Source organism: Ranitomeya variabilis, chromosome 2 (assembly GCF_051348905.1).
Source record: "Ranitomeya variabilis isolate aRanVar5 chromosome 2, aRanVar5.hap1, whole genome shotgun sequence".
Classification (NCBI taxonomy): domain Eukaryota; kingdom Metazoa; phylum Chordata; class Amphibia; order Anura; family Dendrobatidae; genus Ranitomeya; species Ranitomeya variabilis.
This window is the reverse complement of record NC_135233.1, coordinates 348,800,989-348,820,292: the sequence shown is the minus strand read 5'-3', so window position 1 is coordinate 348,820,292 and position 19,304 is coordinate 348,800,989. Positions and strand designations below refer to the sequence as shown.

The following is a 19,304-nucleotide window of genomic DNA, read 5'->3' as shown; positions in this document are numbered from 1 at the left end:
CTTCGATGACATCGCGGTCACGTGACCGCGACGTCATCTCAGGTCCTTCACACACACCAGCTATAGGAATGGAAGCGGCAGCATGCACCGCTGAGAGGCGGGAAGACTCCGGGGGCCATCGAAGGTGAGTATATGACTACCGTATTTTCTGGTGTATAAGACGACTGGGCGTATAAGACGACCCCCAACTTTTCCATATAAAATATGGAATTTGGGATATGCCCGCTGTATAAGACGGGGGTCATCTTATACGCCCAGTCATCTTATACGGCGTGTGGTTCCCAGGGTCTGAAGGAGAGGAGACTCTCCTTCAGGCCCTGGGATCCATATCCATGTTAAAAATAAAGAATAAAAATAAAAAATATGTATATACTCAACCCCTCCGAGAAGCCTGGCTGTCACTGCTGCAAGCGTCTGCCTCCGTTCCTAAGAATTGCAGAGCATGAAGGACCCTCGATGACGTCGCAGTCCTGTGATTGGTCCGTGACCGCTCATGTGACCGTCATCGAAGGTCCTTCACGCTCTGCAATTCTTAGGAACGGAGGCAGACGCTTGCAGCGGTGACAGCCAGGCTTCTCGGAGGGGTGAGTATATACATATTTTTTATTTTTATTCTTTATTTTTTACATGAATATGGATCCCAGGGCCTGAAGGAGAGTTTCCTCTCCTTCAGACCCTGGGAACATCCAGGATCGCTCCCTGCACATGCCGTACCTGGCGTATAAGACGACCCCCGACTTTTGGGACAATTTTTAGGGGTTAAAAAGTCGTCTTATACGCCGGAAAATACGGTATTTTTTATTTTAATTCTTTTTTTTTTTACCAATTATATGGTGCCCAGTCCGTGGAGGAGAGTCTCCTCTCCTCCACCCTGGGTACCAACCGCACATAATCTGCTTACTTCCCGCATGGTGAGCACAGCCCCGTGCGGGAAGTAAGCAGATCAATGCATTCCTAGGTGTGCGGAATCCCCGCAATTCCGCAAATTTAATGAACATGTTGCTTTTTTTTCCGCGATGCGATTTTTTTGCGGAAAAAAATGCAACATTTGCACAAGAAATGCGGAATACACTGAAAATAATGGGAGGCATATGTAAGCTTTTTTTTTTGCGTTTTTATCACGTTTTTATAGCGAAAAAACGCGAAAAATACTGAACGTGTGCACATGGCCTTAAGGCCCAGTGCGTGGCTGAAGAAAAAACTATCCTATTTTCCTACCATTTCCTACCTGAAAGTGGACTGGCCACTTATGCTGCCGCTGAGATCCACCCTGTGGTATGTGGTAGAATTTCTCTTTAGCTGTTAATAGAATACAGATGTTATTGGCCATGAAACACGCGGCAGAGGGTGCCTCTGACTCACCTGAAAGCGGACTGTAACCGCTGCGGCAGCCAACCAGAAGTGATGAATACCGGGCACCTCTCTATGAGCGGTGGCTAGAGGGGAGCCTAGGCAGATGCTGCAAAATACCCCGAGGTACGTGATAGAGGACGTTTCTGACTCACCTGACTCTGGGGCAAAGAGCAGGATTAATGCACCAATCGACCTCGGGCACGTCTAAACCACTGGAAAGATGGTAGGCATTGACTAAATGAGTCTGGGAGAGGACGCATCTAAAACCTGGATAGCGGATTGAGTACTGCTACAATCGAACGCGAGGAACGTGAAGTAGAGTGCGTCTGACTTACCTGAATACAGTGGAGAACGCCAGTACCACTGCAGTGGTCAATCCAAGACACGTCTGATTTGGTGAAAATACGACAGTTTCAAAATACCGTACTGTACCTGGTTGGTGGTGCTTGTGGAACCTGGATGGCGGATAGAGTGCTGCTATGATCAGTTCTCAGTATCCTGCGACTGAATCAGCATGGAGAGAACCCTGGAGAAGGGTATCTGAGAGAGCAGAATCTGTGTTGTGGTCTAGGTCTGGGTACCTGATGGCATTAGGCAGAATAACAATCTCATGTGTAGTAAGCCGCAGCACGAGGCCTGTCCCAATCTGTCTTCTCTCGTGAGGGAAGAACAGTAGGCGTGGAATAAGAGGGAGACTGTCATGGTTAGGACAAGGTTATGTCTTGTACTCTCAGGGTTAATGTTCTCAGCCTCTCTTTCAAGATGGGAGCGCTATTTATACTCGCTCCTAACTTGGTATCCTTGTCAGCTAAAGGTTTTCTGCAGTCTGTATGCTTGACCTCTGTAGTGTGTGCTGGCTTGCTTTGTGTCTTGCTGTCACCTGCTTTATTCGCTTTCCTGGATTAGGCTACTTTCACATTTGCGTTAGAATCCACAGTGTATCATCCGCAACCGTAAAAGCATGCAAAAACACATGCAAACGTCTGGTAATGCAGCGTTTTTTATCCGCATCAGCTTACGCATGATGGTAAAAAAACCGCAGCGTTTGCATGCGTTTTTACATGTGTTTGCGCTTTTTATGCGCATGCGTTTGATATTTCCAGGAGGGTGTGTCTTTAATGGGCATGTGCAGTCCGAAGTACGCAAGCGCATCAAACGCATGCCTACGCAAAGACATGTGTACGCATGCGTTCCCATAGATAGTAATGCGTTTTTTTGCCGCATTCCTTGCGCTAACAACCGCATACGTTTCTAGGTGGCAAATTGACGCCTCTAAAATTACTACATGTTGCGTTTACCGCGCCAACCCGCAGACGACGAAACGACGCACGCGTCGTCAAACGCGGCAAAATGCAACCGATCGCAGACTCATGCGTCCCTAATGTTAAATATAGGAAAACACAACGCATGCGGATAATTGCGGAAGAAACGCTACGGACACAACCGCAAATGTGAAACCGGCCTTACTGACCCCAGGCTTGGCTTCTGACTATTCTCTGACTCTCCCTGTTGGTATCTTGTAATCTCCTGGCTTCGACCTCGGCTTGTTTCACTATTCTTTTATGCTTGTTCCTTCTCTGTTTCCCCGGCGTCTGGCTCCGCCCCCTTACCGCCTCCCACTCTGTCACATGATCGTAGGTCCTTTTGCTTTACCTGGTCACTCTGTCTCATGTGAAAGGTCCCGTTGGTGTTCATGTTAGTTACCCAGTTTCTCGTTCGGCTCCGTTGCTGCTAGGTGCAGTTTCCCCTGCAGCATTAATACCCGGGTATCGTGACATTATAGCTGACCTGATAGTTTTCTCCCTGGTGTGGGTGGTGGTGTTTGTGTGCCATGGACCCGGTACAGGATCTCACGGCACAGGTTAATGAGCTTTCTCAGCTTTTGCAGAAGCTGTCTGTGGAACAGCAAGCCCTGGTCCACTCGCACCAACAGGTGCAGAGAGATGTGGCAGGTGCTTTACAGGTGTCTGCTCCATTTCGGTCCCGGGAGGGGAGTCCCTCTGATGTATCCTTAGCGGACCCCGAACCGCCGGTAAAATTACCCGACACTTTTTCTGTGGATAAAAAATTGTTCAGGGTCTTTAAGGAGGGATGTAAGTTGTTTTTTTAGTTACGTCCCCAAGCCTCTGGAAATGAAAGGCAGAGGGTGGGGGTAGTTATGTCTTTATTAAGGGGGTCCCCGCAGGCATGGGCCTTCTCTCTCTCTTCCTCTGCTCCTGAACGCATGTCTGTGAACCTGTTTTTTGACTCTCTGGGGCACATTTATGATGAGCCTGATAGAGTGCGTCTGGCAGAAGATATGGTAATGAGTGTGAAACGGGAAGCACTCCGCTGAATGGTTCTGCTCAGAGTTTAGGCGCTGGGCAGCTGAAGTTTCTTGGAACGATGCAGCCCTGAGGGGGTTGTTCCGCATGGGTCTGTCCAACCGTCTGAAGGACGCTGTAGCACTTCATCCTCCTCCTGATACCCTGGAGGACGCCATGACATAAGCAGTTCGAATGGACCGGAGACTCCGTGCTAGAGGAATGACGCAACAGGAGACTTCCTTGTTCTCTAAGGCTAGTTTCACACTAGCGTTTACCTGATCTTTGGCAGGCTGCGGACTTCCTCCGTGAAGCCCCGCCCTCGGCCGCACCTCCGCCGCTAGCTCCGCCTACTTCTGCATGCGGCCCGCATGCGGCCTCCGTACCTATCTTTAACATTAGGTACACAGGTCGTGCGGCTGTATGCGGATGCTGCCGCATGCGTCGTTTTGACGATGCGGCGACCAGCGTAGGACGCAGCATGTAGCATTTTTTTTTTTCCGCATCGTCAAAACGACGCATGTGGCAGCATCCGCATACAGCCGCACGACCTGCGTACCTAATGTTAAAGATAGGTATGGAGGCCGCATGCGGGCCGCATGCAGAAGTAGGCGGAGCTAGCGGCTGAGGTGCGGCCGAGGGCGGGGCTTCACGGAGGAAGTCCGCAGCCTGCCGCAGATCAGGTAAACGCTAGTGTGAAACTAGCCTTAGTTATGTGACTCTGCACCTGTATCTGAAGCCATGGAGATTGGGTCAGTCTCAGTCTCTGAAAGTGGAGAAGACACTGCAGAGACAATCAACTGTGTTTTTACTGTGGAGCCTCTGGACATTGGAAAAGGAACTGTCCATCCTGCCCTTCTGTGAAACCATCTGAGAAACGACTGAGTCTGGGCAACAATCTAGGAGTTGGTCCAGACTCCCAGGTACATTTTTTCTCGCTTACAAAACTTGTGCTCCAGGTGAAATTGGAGCTTGCTGGCGGTCATGTGGTGACCACCGCTTTTGTTGACTGCGGTTCTTCCGTTAATTTGATTGATGCCCAAGTTGTGACTCGTAATAAGAGAGGGACAGTTAGGTTGAAAAACCCTGTTAAAATTGTGGCTGTTGATTCGTCCCCTCTTACCCGGGATGGAATTTGTTTCAAAACTGATGTTTTTTCTCTGAAAGTGGGTTCCACTCACGTGGAGCAATTAAGTGTTTTGTATTAAATAATCTGCCTGCAGGACTGGTTCTGGGAATGCCCTGGCTGCAACGCCACAATCCTGCCATTGATTGGGTAGCGGGGGAGATTACTCAATGGAGATGTAAGGGTAATGGTCCGTGTTGTAACCTGGGACCTTTTGTTAACCCAATAAAGTCTGTATCTGTGTCGTCTGTCGGTCTGGAGGGTATTCCGGAGTACCTGAAAGACTTCGAAGACGTGTTTTCCGAAAGTGAGGCCGAGGCGCTTCCACCACATCGACCCGGTGATTGTGCTATTAATTTAATCCCAGGAGCCAAATTACCCAAGGCTCGTTTATACAATTTGTCTGGGCCCGAGCGCCAAGCCATGAAAGAGTACATTACTGAGAGTCTCCATAAAGGGCATATTCGGCCTTTTGTTTCACCCGTCGCAGCGGGGTTTTTCTTTGTGAAGAAAAAAGATGGTGGTTTGCGACCGTGCCTCGACTTTCGAGAACTGAATAAGATTACTGTGAAAAACCCGTATCCTCTTCCTCTGATTCCTGATTTATGTAATCAACTCACTGGGGCCAAATGGTTTTCTAAGCTTGACTTACGAGGGGCTTATAACCTGATAAGGATTCGAGAGGGAGATGAATGGAAAACAGCTTTTCTGACTACTGAGGGCTTATTTGAAAATTTGGTTATGCCCTTCGGTCTCACTAACGCCCCTGCTGTGTTCCAGAATTTTATTAATGTTGTTTTTTCTGACCTCATTGGGCGCTATGTTGTCATTTACCTGGATGACCTCTTGATATACTCAGAGGACAGTCAGTCTCACTTACACCATCTTCAGACAGTTCTTGTGAGACTCAGGGAGAACCATTTATACGCAAAACTGGAGAAGTGCTCATTCTTTATGCAAGAACTGTCTTTTCTGGGATTAATTGTATCTGGGGATGGGTTCCGCATGGACCTGGGGAAGGTTCAGGCCATTTCTGATTGGGTGCAACCTCATGACCTGAAGGGGTTGCAGCGATTTCTGGGCTTTGCTAACTCTTATAGGCAGTTCATTAAAGGGTTTTCGCAGATGGTGAAACCCTTAACAGACCTCACACTAAAAGGGGCGGAGGTAAAAAATTGGTCCGAGGCCGCAAAAAATTCCTTCCAGACACTGAAGAAATGTTTTGTTTCAGCCCCCGTGTTGATACAACCCGATCTGTCGAGACCTTTTATTGTAGAGGTTGAAGCATCGGAGGTGGGGGTGGGGGCAGTGTTGTCTCAGGCCCGTCCACCCTTACTAACCTTAAACCCTTTGCCTTTTTCTCTAAAAAAATTCTCTTTAGTTGAGAGAAATTATGATGTCGGCAACAGGGAATTGTTGGCAATTAAATTGGCCTTTCGAAGAATGGAGGCATTTTTTGGAGGGGGCTGTTCATCCCGTTACGGTCATCACTGATCATAAAAATTTGGCCTATATCGAGTCTGCTAAGAGATTGACCCCCAGACAGGCTCGGTGGGCACTTTTTTTTTCTCGGTTTCATTTTACCATTACGTTCCGACCAGGGTCTAAAAATGTAAAGGCGGATGCCTTATCCCGAAGTTTTGATTGTGTGTCCCCTCCAGAACCTCCTTCCTCCATTCTTCAACCTGGAGTGGTTGTGGCTGAAATCTCATCTGAGTTACAGAGAGAGATTTTGGAAGCACAGTCACAAGCTCCCAAGAATAAACCCTCTGGCAAATTGTTTGTACGCTATCATTTCCGTCTCCCACTTCTGCAAGAATTTCATGACTCTGTGTTGAGTGCACACCCTGGGATTGCAGCTACCCGGGGGGCAGTAGCTAGGAATTTTTGGTGGCCTTCTATGGGTACTGATATTAAAAAATTTGTGAATACTTGTGGGGTGTGTGCTCGCTCTAAGAGCTCTCTGGTCCGGCCGGCCGGGGAATTGGTACCTTTGCCAATTCCGAATAAACCTTGGACACACCTGTCCATGGATTTTATCACTAATCTTCCTCCTTCAAAGGGCAACTCTGTAGTCTGGGTAGTGGTTGATAGATTTTCTAAACAAGCCCACTTTGTGACGTTATCTGCATTGCCTTCTGCTGAAACCTTAGCTCGTTTGTTCATTCAGCATATAGTTCGGTTGCATGGGGTCCCTGTGAATGTGGTGTCTGACAGGGGTGTGCAATTTGTTGCTAGATTTTGGAGGGCTTTTTGTAAGAAGTTGGGGGTTACGTTGTCTTTCTCCTCTGCTTATCACCCGGAATCTAATGGTCAGACTGAACGCACCAACCAGTCATTGGAACAAATTTTAAGATGTCTTGCTTCTTCCAGACAGGAGGACTGGTGTGAGGTATTAACCATGGCAGAATTTGCATTCAACTGTCGTATTAATCAGTCTACTGGCAAATCTCCTTTTCAGGTCAACTATGGATTTGTTCCGCAATTTGGAGAATTTTCCCGCATGGATTCTGGTTGCCCTGGTGCTGAGGGTCTGGTGCAACAGTTAAGAACCCTTTGGAGGGCGGTTCAGGGTAATATCTCCAAAGCTCAAAGGAGGTACAAACATTTTGCAGACAGGAGGAGGGGGTCAGCTCCTACACTGACAGTGGGGGAGAAGGTGTGGTTGTCTACCCGTAACATCAAACTTAAGGTACCCTCTATGAAGTTGGGCCCCAGGTTTATAGGTCCATACAAGATATTCGAGGTGATCAACCCGGTGGCCTATAGATTACAGTTGCCCGCCTCCTTCAAAATATCAAATGTCTTTCACAGGTCCCTATTAAAACCTGTGGGGACGGTTAGAGAAGATTCCTCATCCAATGTTCTGCCAGTGTTGGTAGAGGGTCAGCCGGAGTATGAGGTAGGGCGCATCATTGATTCACGGTGGATGCGTCGAAGGCTTCAGTACTTAATACATTGGAAGGGTTATTCTATTGAGGATCGGTCATGGGTTCCGGCCAGTTCTGTGCATGCTGATCAAATGGTGCAGGCTTTTCATGCCAGGTACCCTGAGAAGCCTGGAGGGCCAGTGGCCCCCCGTTAAGGGGGGGTACTGTCATGGTTAGGACAAGGTTATGTCTTGTACTCTCAGGGTTAATGTTCTCAGCCTTTCTTTCAAGATGGGAGGGCTATTTATACTCTCTCCTAACTTGGTATCCTTGTCAGCTAAAGGTTTTCTGCAGTTTGTATGCTTGACCTCTGTAGTGTGTACTGGCTTGCTTTGTGTCTTGCTGTCACCTGCTTTATTCGCTTTCCTGAATTACTGACCCCTGGCTTGGCTTCTGACTATTCTCTGACTCTACCTGTTGGTATCTTGTAATCTCCTGGCTTCGACCTCGGCTTGTTTCACTATTCTTTTATGCTTGTTCCTTCTCTGTTTCCCTGGCGTCTGGCTCCGCCCCCTGACCGCCTCCCACTCTGTCACATGATCGTAGGTCCTTTTGCTTTACCTGGTCACTCTGTCTCATGTGAAAGGTCCCGTTGGTGTTCATGTTAGTTACCCGGTTTCTGGTTCGGCTCCGTTGCTGCTAGGTGCAGTTTCCCCTGCAGCATTTATACCCGGGTATCGTGACAGAGACTAAACTCTACTCTCTGTTGTGCACTTGGGTTCAGACCCTTGGGCCTGCGATTTGTGTTCAGCTTCTTTGTCCACTGAGCCACAGCAGGCCATGCTGGAGAATACAGACTTTACCTAGCTGGAGGTTGGTCCCAACTCTACGGTAGTGAAGGGGAAGGAGCAGCTCCCCTCTCTGCTATATGCAAGAGCTCTAGAATCATTGTGTTTAGAGTAATGGCTGAACCTTGCTCTGCTGAAACCAAGGCACAGAAATGTATAAGGGGAAAAACACAACAGCAGAGTGATGTAGTGAAAACCGTGCAAGTCATTCTTCAGAGAAAACAGTGTACGGAAGGATTTATAATGCCCATCTCCCTGTGGAGGGCGCAGAGCGGGCAGTGATACAGATGACGGCAGCGTGGGGTGCACCGCATTACCCAATGCTGCTGACTGCACGGCTCAAGAGCACTTAATGCACCAGTGACTTAACTGTGTTAAAGCATTTATTACACTCGTCACTGCACGGCCGAAGAGCACATAATACACCAGTGACTGCACGGCTGAAGAGCACATAATACACCAGTGACTTTATTACCCCAGTTACTGCACTTCTTTAGAGCAGATATTACGCCAGCACCGTTGGGTTGAGGGCTACTCTCACCCTTGAGCCTGCAGATAGTGCTGTTCCTCAGCTTTACTTTGCTGTGCCTGGCTTGTGCACTAGCAGGTGCCAGAAGGTTAGAGAGGAGATACTGAGGTAATTCTGCAGCGCAGCTACTCACAGTAGTTGTCCTGTTTTCAGCTTCCAGGCTGTAGGACAGCTGGAAGAGGAAGGTCCCGCAGGAAAGGCCCTATTTGGTCCCAGGAGGTGGAAAATGGCGGCCGTGAAAGGATGCCCTGGCTCCAAAGGATAAAAGCGCGCGTTACAGTGATGCATGCTGAAAACCCCCACTCTGTACAAGGAGACTGACAGGCCTGGAAGATGGGCAGAGCCAAGCGTCGGGTTCAGGAGGCTAAAGATGGCCCCGGCTCAGAGGCAGTGAGATAAAGCCGAGGGGGGCGGGGCTATAACAGGCCGGGTGTGCCAAGCTACACAGGCCAGGAGGAACTGAGCAACGGGCGGGAAAAAAGCCCTCCTGAAGAGCAGAAAGAAAGAGGGCAGAGCCAGCGCTGCAGCTAGGCCCGAGTGAAGCCAGGACCTAGATTACTGCTGGTGACCGCCAGAACACGGGGGAGCAGTGCGGAGGATATAAAAACACCGCAAAAGAATGCCTGGAGCCCCCAATACCCCCCAAATTTAAGGGGGAAAGGTCCCTAATGCCCAACTCTGCAGCTAGGCCCGGGAGAAGCCAGGACCTAGATTACTTCTGATGACTGCCGGAGCATGGGGGAGCGGCGTGATCACTAATAAAATAAAGGAAAAATTGGTCTTCTTTCTTCTTTGATCTTCTTTCCTTCTTTGCCACACCTGGGGGGAGAGAGAGAAAGTACCTCCCCATCCAAGAAAGGTCGGACGTCCGATAATCCAGCACTGTGGGACATCCGCGTCTCCTCAAACCGACAGGCTCTGGTGGGAGACGGAGGCAGCACCGACAATCGGATCACCTCAACACGCTTCTGTGTTAGGGGCTGGGGTCCTTCCGACTAGACGTATGAGGATATGGGGTGGCAGTACATGCCATACTCATAGTCTCTTTGTGGAAGGACAGTCGTGACCGTTCACACTGTATCCCTTCGTGGTACCTGAAAAGGAACGACGCACACTGAGGTAGATATGGGTCTAATGAAAGACCATTGTCCACCTCCTACTGACACTAAGCTAAACTGGATATCCTACTTCCTGTTGGTGGGGTGTACACTGCAGAGGAGGAGCTAACTTTTTTATTTGCATAGTGTCAGCCTCCTAGTAGCAGCAGCATACACCCATGGTTCCTGTGTCCCCCAATGAAGCGATAGAGAAACCATGTTTTCACTGTACAACCCCTTTAAGAGTCTATTCCAAAGTGCACAATGGAGCCCAGCATTTTCTAGTTGGGTCCCTGTTTGGTGATTATTTGGGTAGTGGGTACACAGAAGTCCTCTGATGGCCGTTCAGCCATACTGTGCAACTCAACAAAAGTTTAACGCAAATATTAATATCGTAAAAGTAAAGTGACGTGTCGCCATAGGATGTGGTTGGTGTTTCTTTTTTATATCTATATGTTAAAGTGACTGATAATGTTGTTTTTTTTTTATTTTAGAGCGACACAGATTTCTACAGCGACTGCCTGCGCTCGTTCTGGACCTGTCCTCACTGCGGTCTCTACATGCCATTCACCCCCTTGGAGCGTATGGCCCATCAGAACAGCTGCGCAGAAGAAGAGAAGGCTCAGGGTACGCTACACGCCACTGTCAGAAATATAGAAGGATGTACATGACATTTGTCAGCGATGTCAGGCACCCGACACTATATAAGATGTCTGTCTTTCTTTTCTTTATTGGGTGTTTTACAAAATTAAATTGCGATCAGCCGTCATGTAACCTAGAACTTAATACTGCAAAAAACATTGGGAGAATTTCTTAAATATTTTGATCCAGGATTTTAGTGTAAAAAGTTGCACGTTTTGTAATATATCATTTTAATTCCAACATTTGCCATTTTTAAGTCGCTCTCGACAGTTTTCAAATGTGGCTAGGAGGAGTAAATGCAACTAGATCAAAGCAGAATTTATCAATTATAACTTTAAAAGGTAGGGACTAAAAATTGAAAAAATAAAAATAAAAAAAACCAAAATATTTAGCCAGAAGTGTTAATTCTAAAAAGCAAGGAAGGGAGGCCTACTCCTCTTACAGCATTTCTGTGGATCCAGTACAGACCACTTCAGGAGTTTGCACTGGCTTCACAAGAAATGTCTGTTCTGTTTGGATTTCAACAAGACCACTGCAGTCTGTGATTAGCTGCAGTGGTCAGGGGATTAGAAGGGCACATCATTGGTTGTATTTCTGATGATGCGCTCTTCTAGTCAATGGCTACAGTGGTCCTGTTGACTTCCAAACAGAAGCAGACATTACTTGTGGAGGCTTCTAGAGCTGCTTGAGCTTGACGGTGAGTGTGCCTCCATTTATTGTTCTAAAATCTTATCTATGCCTAGTAAAAAATAATATTTTTGTCAAACACTTTAATTTTGTAAAATGTCTTAAAATGTATTAATAGCATGGAGTGAGTATTGTAATGATAATTGATTCTTTTTGCCATAGAAGTGGAAGATGCAGAATCCAATGTGTCGTCGGTGACTTCTCTGCACAAGACGTATCACTGTGATGTGTGTGACAAGGACTTGGTTCTGACACCTACTGAGATCCTCAAACACAAGAGACAACATATGAATTCTTAGGGTAAATACAATGTGGGAATGGACGCACCTGAATATGTTTTCGCTCCCAAATATTAACTTATAGCATGACCTCGGAGTCAGCATGTTATCCATATCACCCACAACCTTGGTCGACTCTTCAAACAGAAGTGAAGTATATAAATGTGATAGATTTCATGTGGGCCGTCAGATTGGTGACTGTCACTACCATGAAGCTGCCCTGCTCTGTGCTCCTGGTGCCTTTCTTCTTCGTGGGGCTTCTGGCCGAGTGCCCCTCAGCAACTAACCTCGTAAATGAGGCGGGGGAGAAGCTCTGCACCCGTATGTTTGAACACAGCAATATTTACTTCGACCAGTCCTGTGGAGGCGACATCCTAGATGCCAAAGATGGTGACGACTTCCCATACATGCCATCCGGATGGGGAAAGAAAATTTCATCCTTGGTGGTTGCAAACCGCTGCACCCTGAAAGTATGGAGTAAATCCGGCAAGTCAGGCAACAACCGCAGCTTTAGCTCTGGGGTGGTCTACCAGCTGAAGGACTACGCTAATGGACTTTTCGGAGACTGGAATGACGCCATCCAGTCTTATTATTGCACGTGCACATAGTGTACCAGGTGACTTTTGGGCAATGCCAGACTGATGATGGTTGCGGAATAAATATCCATCTACCACGGCTTATAGTTGTGTTTTTTCTTATTAACTACAAATATTTGGGGAGGGGGAGTCGTCTCATGTTTGGTGTCATATTAATCCATTAATTATCCTACATTTCTATATAAAAAAATAAAAAAATGCTGCAAAGTAAGAATGCTTTCAAAAAGTGTTAATAATAACAAAATGCAAAATGAATGAGCGAAAGAGAAATCTAAATCTAATCCATAGTTGGTGACCGCCCTTTTGCCTTCATCAATTCCTCTAGGAACAATTGGTACTTGTACACAGTTTTTGAAGCAACTTGGCAGGAGATTGTTCCAAACATCTTGGAGAAATAACCGCAGATCTTCTGTGGATGGCGCTTGCGCATATCCTTCTGATCCTTCTGTCTCTTCTGTAATCTCAGACAGACTTGATAATGAGATCAGGGCTCTGTGGGGGCCATATCATCACTTCCAGGACTCTTTTACACTGAAGCTAGTTCTTAATGACATTGGCTCCAATTTTATTGTGTAGCAGGGCAACGACCCTACACATACAGCCATTGTCATCAAGAACTATCCTCAGTCTAAAGAAGAGCAAGGAGTCCTGTAAGTGATGATCCAGCCCCCACAGAACCCTGGTCCCAACATCAAGTCTGTCTGGGATTTCATAAAGAGATGAGATCTGTGATTAGTTCTCCGAAATGTTTGTAATAACCTCCTGAGCTGAACTAAAGATTGTACTGGCTGAAACCTTCAACAAGCTTTATAAAGGGAATCTGTCAGCAAGATTGTGCACAGTAACCTACAAACAGTGTCAGGTCGGTGCCGTTATACTTATTACAATGATACCTGATGATGAAATCCATCTTGTGGTTGTTTTTTAATCTTTATTTTCAGTTTGTAGTTAATGATATGCTCCGTGCGGCCTGTGGTGGGGTCTTCATCTGGTGCTCTGATTAGGTATTCATAGTGAAGACTGCTGACAGGTCACTGTTCCCTCACTGACCTGCTCCTTAGTTTATATAATGAATATTATATATACATACTGAAAAAAAAAACCCTTCTACAGGCAGCATGATCACATTTCTCCTACGTATCATTGGGGGACACAGGACGAATGGGTGTTATGCTGCTGCCACCAGGAGGACACTAAGTTAAACACACACAAAAGATTAACTCCTCCCCTGCAGTATACACCCACAGACTGGACAATCCAGAGCCAGTTCTTACTTAGTGTCTCAGGAGGCACTTGGGTCCTCAGGACCCCACCAATTTTTTTGTTTTTGATTTAACGGAAAGAAGGGAGCGACAGGCAAATTTTTTAGCTCTGATCTCTCCCGCACCAACAACGGGCAAGTACACGGAGCGTTCCTCCTGTATCCTTTCCCGCAACGATGGATGCCAGCCCTGGCTCACCTTTCAGTGTGGCGACGGTTCCCTAGCGTCCCGATCTCCCTCCATCCTTCTCAGGCGACCATGGGGACTAATCATCCACCTAAGTCTCCTGGAGCCAGGGCACAGCCGGACAAATTGACAGGGCGTCCGCGCAGCCGCCCACTGCACCACCACTGAATATAGTGGCTGATACATGGCGGCAGTAGCTCTCCACCCTCTCCCTATCATGGTGAAGGTGGATGGAGCATCGGTCCCATCGCACAAGGTAAGTGCGGGGACCGACGAGCTGGCAGCAGGGGGCCCCCCCCTTACTCTCTTCTAAATGCGGCCCTGCAGCCGCGGGACAATGTGCGGCTCTGCAGCCGCGGGGCAGCGGGTGGCTCTGCAGCCGCGGGGCAGCGTGCGGCTCTATAGCCGCTGGGCAGCGTTTACTTTCTGAGAGGGCTCGGCGGCTCCCAGGCCTGGGTCGGACTACAGCGCCCGCCTACAAGCATGCCGCCGCCCGCCCACGACACGCCCCCTCCCTGGGCGCTTCTCGCTCCCGAGAAGCGCCCTTCTCACTTCTCGGCGGCCATCTTGGACCAGGAAGTGCGCTGGCGGCTCTGCAGCACCGCAGCGCTCAGGACAGGAGGAAAGCTTCAGGATCTCCCTGCCAAGCCACCGCGGATCCTAGGTGAGACGCACCCAATAGGATTGCCTCCCCCCCCCTGCCAGTACGCTCACTCCACAGCAAATATGTCACAGTCTAAGCAAAAACGGACTGGAAAGACCCACTCTGTTATTTTTGCTGTGTGCACCTCCTGCAAGATTTCTCTGCCCCGAGGTCACACCACCCCGCTGTGCTCTGCCTGTGAAATGCCCGCGGCACAGGATAATCCGGCCTCTGACCCGGAATGTAGTGAGCCTAGTACCCCCGCATGGGCGTCCTCCCTTGCTCGATCTGTGGCATCCTTGGAAAGGACGATACAGTCCCTCCGTGAGCCGTCCCTTACCCAGGGTACTTCCAAGGATGATGTAACGCGGTCTAAGAACCCCTTACGGCCCAGAGGTCGTACCGTTTCCAGAAGCCCTCACTCATATAGAAAGAAGTCCAGGGTAATATCTCCGGTCCATGATCAGCCTTCTGGTTCAGAGAGCGAAGTCTCTCGTCACTCATCCCCAGATCATAGCAGGGAATCTTTTCTGGACGACGCTTCCAGCGTGTCCTGTTCCCCAGAGTACCGTCATGACCAAGAGACCCTTGATTCTCTCATAGACTCTGTAAGTCAGACTCTACAGTTAGAGGAGGAAGCCCCGTCTAAGGCGGCTCATCCCGTGTCATTTGGGCGGACTACAAAGGCTCATAGGTTTTTTCCCACGCATCCTCAATTCAAGGACATTGTCGATCTCCATAGAGTCCGTCCGGATAAACGCTTCTCAGGTCAGAAGGCTATGCAATTGAAGTATCCGTTTGCTCAGGACCTTGCTAAGGAGTGGTCTCAGTCACCCTCCGTGGACCCGCCAGTGTCGCGGCTAGCCACAAAGGCGGTTCTATCTTCCTCCGAGGGCGCGTCCATCAAGCATCCCACGGATAGACAAATTGATCAGATGGCTCGCTCGGCTTTTGAAGCTTCCTCGGCTTCTCTCTTTCCTTCTTTTGCCGCCACATGGGTTGCAAAAGCCATGACCCATTGGGCCGAGTCTTTAGCCTCTACTGCACTTCATGCCGACTTACCCCCCGAGGTTTCTCACCTGGCCACTCAGATTGCCAGAGCGGGGGACTTTGTAGTTTCCGCATCCTTAGACGCGGCCAACTGTGCCTCTCAGGCAGCGGCCAATGCTGTCACGGTCCGCAGATCCCTTTGGCTCAGGGACTGGAAAGCGGACTCAGGATCCAAAAAATCTCTCACGTCCCTTCCATACCAGGGTGAACGTCTGTTTGGGGACAAACTAGATAAAATGATCGCAGACTCCACAGGGGGAAAGAGCAAATTCCTTCCCCAGCAACGGACCTTTCGTCCCTTTCGCAACCAACAGGGCCGAGGCCGATATTTCCGTTTCGGTTCCAACTGGTCCAATCCTTCCTCCGCGCCACCTGGCGTCGGGAGAGGTCAGCGCAAGGACAGAACCTCCCAGCCATCTTACAAACCTTCTCCCTCTTGGAGAGGCAGACCCAGACAACAGGGGTCCAGGGGGTCCAGATCTAACAGGTCTCCTCCTCAATGACTCTTGGCAGACGCCAAAGGACACCGACAGAGTTGGCGGCCGCCTACTCTTCTTTCGGGACGCGTGGCTCTCGGTAGTTCCCGACCGATGGGTCCGCGATCTGGTATCCGTCGGTTACAAGATAGAGTTTGTCTCTCTTCCCCCATCTCGTTTCTTTCAGTCCCCTCCTCCCAGAGCAAGGGTCCGTCAGTATTTCCAGGCCATAAAATCGCTATGGGACGACGGGGTCATCATCCCGGTACCTCAGGACGAAAGGTACCAAGGTTTTTATTCCAATCTTTTCATTGTACCAAAGAAGGACGGCTCCGTACGTCCGATATTGGACCTCAAACTCCTCAACAGGTACGTCCGTGTACGTCAATTCCGAATGGAGTCCCTCCGCTCGGTAATTGCCTCTCTGGAAGAGGGCGAGTTTCTTGCATCTCTAGATGTTCAAGACGCTTACCTGCACATTCCCATTCTGCCGTCTCATCAGCGCTTTCTCCGCTTCGCTGTCCAGGGCCACCATTTTCAGTTTGTCGCCCTACCGTTCGGGCTGGCCACCGCTCCTCGGGTGTTCACCAAGGTCATGGCGGCTGCCGTGGCCATTCTCCATGCTCGAGGCATAGTGGTGTTGCCCTACCTGGACGACATTCTTATAAAGGGACCCTCTTTCCGGTCCTGTTCAGAGGCGGTAGATGTCACTATAAATACTCTTTCACGCCTGGGCTGGAAACTCAATTTCAAAAAATCTTCCCCAGTCCCGGCCCAAACCATACCCTACCTGGGCATGATCTTAGACTCCTCTCAGGGTCTAGTACTCTTGCCTCCGGAAAAGGTATCTACTCTACAGAGAGAAGTCCGGAAGCTTGCTCAACCTCGCTCTCACTCCCTACGCTTCTCCATGAGGGTACTCGGCAGGATGGTGGCGGCAATGGAGGCAGTGCCCTTTGCGGTTTTTCACCTCCGGCCCTTACAACACGCCATTCTGGCAGTATGGGACAGGAATCCCGCCTCGCTCGACCGCCGTCTCCTTCTCTCTCGCCAAATCAGACAATCCCTCAGGTGGTGGACCGAGAGGTCCTCCCTGACTCGGGGGAAGTCTTTCCTTCCGGTGCACTGGCTGGTTGTCACAACGGACGCCAGTCTCTTCGGCTGGGGTGCAGTGTTCCAGCGCCACTCGACCCAGGGTCGCTGGTCGCCGCAGGAGTCCCAGCTACCCATCAATATCTTAGAGATTCGGGCAATCAGACTAGCCCTCCATCATTTTCAGCAGTTCCTCTCCGGACGTGCGGTAAGAGTCCAGTCCGACAACGCTACTGCAGTAGCCTACGTCAACCGCCAAGGGGGCACTCGCAGCAAGGCGGCCATGGTCGAGGTGACGCTAATTCTCCGTTGGGCCGAGGCACATCATTCCATACTCTCAGCAGTTTTCATACCAGGCGTGGAAAACTGGGAAGCGGACTTTCTAAGTCGCCACAGCCTCGATCCCGGAGAGTGGTCTCTTCATCCCGCAGTCTTTCACCAGATCTGCTCTCGTTGGGGGACCCCGGACGTGGATCTAATGGCATCCCGCCTCAATTGCCAGGTTCCCGTCTTCATGGCCAGGTCTCACGACCCCTCAGCCTTCGGAGCCGACGCTCTCGTCCTCTCATGGCAGGGCTTCAGTCTCCCATACATCTTTCCCCCAATTCCCCTTCTGGGGAAGGTTATCAGGAAGATCAAGGCAGAACGGATTCCAGTAATCCTCATCGCTCCGGATTGGCCACGCAGGACATGGTATGCCGAGATGGTTCAACTGGTCTCAGACGTACCTTGGAGACTGCCGAGTCGCGCAGACCTCCTGTCTCAAGGGCCCATTTACCACCCGAACTCAGAGGCCCTGTGTTTAACGGCGTGGCCGTTGAGTCCTGGGTTCTGAGGCAGAAGGGGTTGTCTCAGACGGTGATATCTACCATGCTCCGTGCACGCAAGTCTTCTTCTATGCGCATCTACCACCGCGCTTGGAAGGCATACTTCGCCTGGTGCAGGGATCGGAGGCGTTCCCCCCTCCGTTTTTCTATTCCTCACATTTTGGAATTCCTCCAATCAGGCGTAGACTTGGGTCTTGCACTCAGCTCTCTTAAGGGCCAAATTTCTGCTCTCTCGGTCCTTTTTCAGAGAAGGATCACAAACAGATTGCAGGTCAGGACCTTTATCCAGGGGGTTTCTCATATGGTTCCGCCTTACAAGATGCCTTTGGAACCATGGGACCTGAACCTAGTTCTCTGTGCTCTTCAAGAGCCACCTTTTGAGCCCTTGCACGAGGTGTCTTTGCTGTTCTTGTCTTGGAAGATTGCCTTCCTCGTGGCTGTCACGTCTATTCGACGTGTCTCTGAGCTGGCAGCTCTGTCGTGCCGACCTCCTTTCCTCGTGTTCCACCAGGATAAGGTAGTTCTGCGGACATGTCCGACTTTTCTTCCGAAGGTCGTTTCCTCCTTCCATCTTAATGAGGAAATTGTTCTTCCCTCACTGTGCCCTGCGCCTTCCCACCCCACGGAAAGGGCGCTCTACACTCTGGACTTAGTGAGGGGTCTCAGACAATATGTCTCCAGGACTGCGTCTTTCCGTAGATCAGATGCCTTGTTTGTTCTTCCGGAGGGGCCACGGAAGGGACTACCCGCTTCCAAGGCCTCCATTGCCAAGTGGATTCGTTCCGCCATCCAAGAGTCCTACCGTGTCAAGGGTCACGCTGCACCTCCGGGGATCAAGGCTCATTCTACCCGGTCAGTCGGCGCGTCCTGGGCCATCCGGCACCAGGCATCGGCAGCACAGGTCTGCAAGGCTGCTACATGGTCCAGCCTCCATACATTCACGAAACACTACCATGTGCACTTTCAGGCCTCGGCAGACGCTTCCGTCGGTAGGCGAATTCTACAAGCGGCTGTGTCTCATATGTAGTTTGTAGGCTCGCACAGCACTCATAACTTCTGGTGACCCGCCCAGGGACTGCTTTAGGACGTCCCATTCGTCCTGTGTCCCCCAATGATACGTAGGAGAAAAGGAGATTTTTGTGTACTCACCGTAAAATCTTTTTCTCCGAGTCATCATTGGGGGACACAGCACCCTCCCTGTTAGCCTAGTTGGCTCAATTGTTTTTTTCAGTCTGTGTTTGTTGACTTTGACATGTTTTCTGTTTGATAACTGGTTTACTCCTACTGCTTTGTTACCGAACTGGCTCTGGATTGTCCAGTCTGTGGGTGTATACTGCAGGGGAGGAGTTAATCTTTTGTGTGTGTTTAACTTAGTGTCCTCCTGGTGGCAGCAGCATAACACCCATTCGTCCTGTGTCCCCCAATGATGACTCGGAGAA

The 19,304-nt window shown here is 49.7% G+C and overlaps 1 protein-coding gene and 1 pseudogene across 1 annotated transcript in view; both read left to right on the top strand.

Annotated features, from left to right (window-relative positions):
* Positions 1 to 12,408, top strand: part of DHX34 (DExH-box helicase 34) — a 37,902-nt gene extending 25,494 nt beyond the window's left edge. Inside the window, exons 16-17 of the mRNA XM_077285504.1 lie at positions 10,621 to 10,753; positions 11,618 to 12,408. Of these exons, the coding sequence (XP_077141619.1) occupies positions 10,621 to 10,753; positions 11,618 to 11,754 (270 nt within the window). The 3' untranslated portion in view covers positions 11,755 to 12,408. The remainder of the gene's footprint in view (positions 1 to 10,620; positions 10,754 to 11,617) is intronic.
* On the top strand, positions 11,943 to 12,341 carry LOC143803749 (syncollin pseudogene; annotated as a pseudogene).
* Positions 12,409 to 19,304: the final 6,896 nt, after the last annotated feature.